At 43.9% G+C, this 2000-nt stretch overlaps 1 protein-coding gene across 1 annotated transcript in view; it reads left to right on the top strand.

Moving 5' to 3' along the window:
* The window catches only part of LOC147009055 (RNA-binding protein 47-like), a 125015-nt gene that overhangs the window by 19871 nt on the left and 103144 nt on the right, over positions 1 to 2000 (top strand). The window contains exons 3-4 of the mRNA XM_085863758.1: positions 5 to 156; positions 1665 to 1727. Of these exons, the coding sequence (XP_085719884.1) occupies positions 5 to 156; positions 1665 to 1727 (215 nt within the window). The remainder of the gene's footprint in view (positions 1 to 4; positions 157 to 1664; positions 1728 to 2000) is intronic.

Here is a 2000-nt window from a genome sequence, read left to right as displayed (position 1 = left end):
CCAGCAACACTGTTGCACATCATGGGGGCTACAGTGCTGGACGTAGCATCTACAGTCGTTATCACGAGCACAAGGAGCACCCAGGAAGCTTGTACGAACTCGTGCCCAGCATTGACTTCGCTGCTCTTAATCCAACACTTGCCCTCAAGTCATCTGGTAAGATGTTTTGATTTAATTTAATTTCCTTCCTTCATTGTTACTGTTTCTGCTTTAGGTTAACATTGTCTCCTACCCCTTCACCCCTCCCACTCCTCTTCAATTTTATTTTGCTTTTCTTTTAAATATTTTGTAAAAATAGTGGAATGTTTGTGATTCACTTTGAGAATGACGATGTGAATAACATATAAATCCATATATGAACTTTCGGTAACATTAGATCTCAAATAACACCTTTTTTTTTTTTCGAATCCATAAATGCAAAATAAAAATATCAATCCATTTATAAAACACAAGCATGGATTATCTCTCCACGCTCACCTCTCCACACGTTCCAGAGATTGACGTCACAGATTTGCTGCATTGTCATGAATTACACCAATCATAGTGCAAACATTTATTTTGAATTAATTTATTTGCAACTGGCAAATACAACCCATCGCTTTGTTGATGGGGAGAAAGAGGGAGGGAGAGAGAAGAGAGAGGGGAGAGAGAGGAGGGAGGGGAAAGAGGACAAATGGGAGGCTGGAGAGCGGAGAAGAGATGGAAGCTCCGGACGTTGTCCTATGTTTTTGCATTTACAAAACCGGAAATTAAAAACCATGCTTTCAACAACAACAACAACAACAACAACAACAACAACAACAGAGGCGAACATTTCCGAGCAGGCAGACAGCCCGCCTTCTCGGCTTCATGCCAAAATGCCACGCCCCGAGGCTTACGATGGGTGGGTGGACGTCACAAGGTGTGAGAAGAGGATATAGTTGGTGTGAGGTCCATGGTTGAGACAGAGGATCTTGTTTTATTTGCTCTCCTCTCGGCACAACAAAAAAGCTGTGCGATTCTTGTGTACATGCTGTGTGAATTTCCCCACGTGCTGGAGCAAGCCACAAGCCATTACTGTTCGGCTGAGTCGTGAAGTTGTACGTTTACGAGAGAGAAAGAAGAAGGTGAGTGCGCCTCTCAGTCATAATTCGGCGTTATTCCATTGTGTGTACGAGGAGGAAGGTGGGCCGTCATTGTGAGAGGAACGAGGTCGGCAGATTCGTTCATGAGAAGAAGCTGTACGAAGGTTTGTGGGCCCTTAATGAAGCAAGACCACCCGCGTGAATTACCACATACGTTTCCCGCCCAGAGAGCAGCTCGGCGCCATTTTGGGTGCGTTTTCCAACGCTGGATGATGTGGTTTGATCCCCAAGCTCCTCAGAGGTTATCTCTGGACACCCTGCTGAGTGCCAGAATAAAGGAAGGGATTTTTTTTATTTTATCTTTGCCCTTGTCTGTTTTTGTAATGGTGTGTGGAGAACTCTCAACTTTAGGCATTAATTTACCTCATGTGTTTTCACATCACACTTTGATTTGTTTCCATTATAAATATTTGATTTATGTTCATTAAACCATATTTATTAAAGTTGTTTTTGTCTGTCTAGTCGCCATGGGCTCGAGTAAAAACCCTTGTGTTTTTGTCTGCTACGCGTCCTTGCCACCCTCCATCCCATAATCTCCAGGGAATTCGGTTGTTCGCCTCCAAGAGAAATCGTTCAGCTGCCCGTCCAGGTCCTTCTTCACCGGTGTGGACATGACAATATGTTATGCTTAATGACTGAACACACACACACACACACACACACACACACACACACACACACACACACACACACACACACACACACACACACACACACACACACACACACACACACACACACACACACACACACACACAGTCATTTTAGCCTAAACAACACAGAAATCAAGAAAATGACCAAATACCAAGATCTCAAAAATGCAGTGAAGAGACCCTGGATGTTGACGAGATCCGAAATTGTACCAGCGATCATTGA

This window comes from Eptatretus burgeri, chromosome 18 (genome assembly GCF_056783735.1).
Source record: "Eptatretus burgeri isolate ZD-2024b chromosome 18, Ebu_testis_v1, whole genome shotgun sequence".
Taxonomy (NCBI): Eukaryota; Metazoa; Chordata; class Myxini; order Myxiniformes; family Myxinidae; genus Eptatretus; species Eptatretus burgeri.
This window is presented reverse-complemented; position numbering and strand designations above follow the sequence as displayed.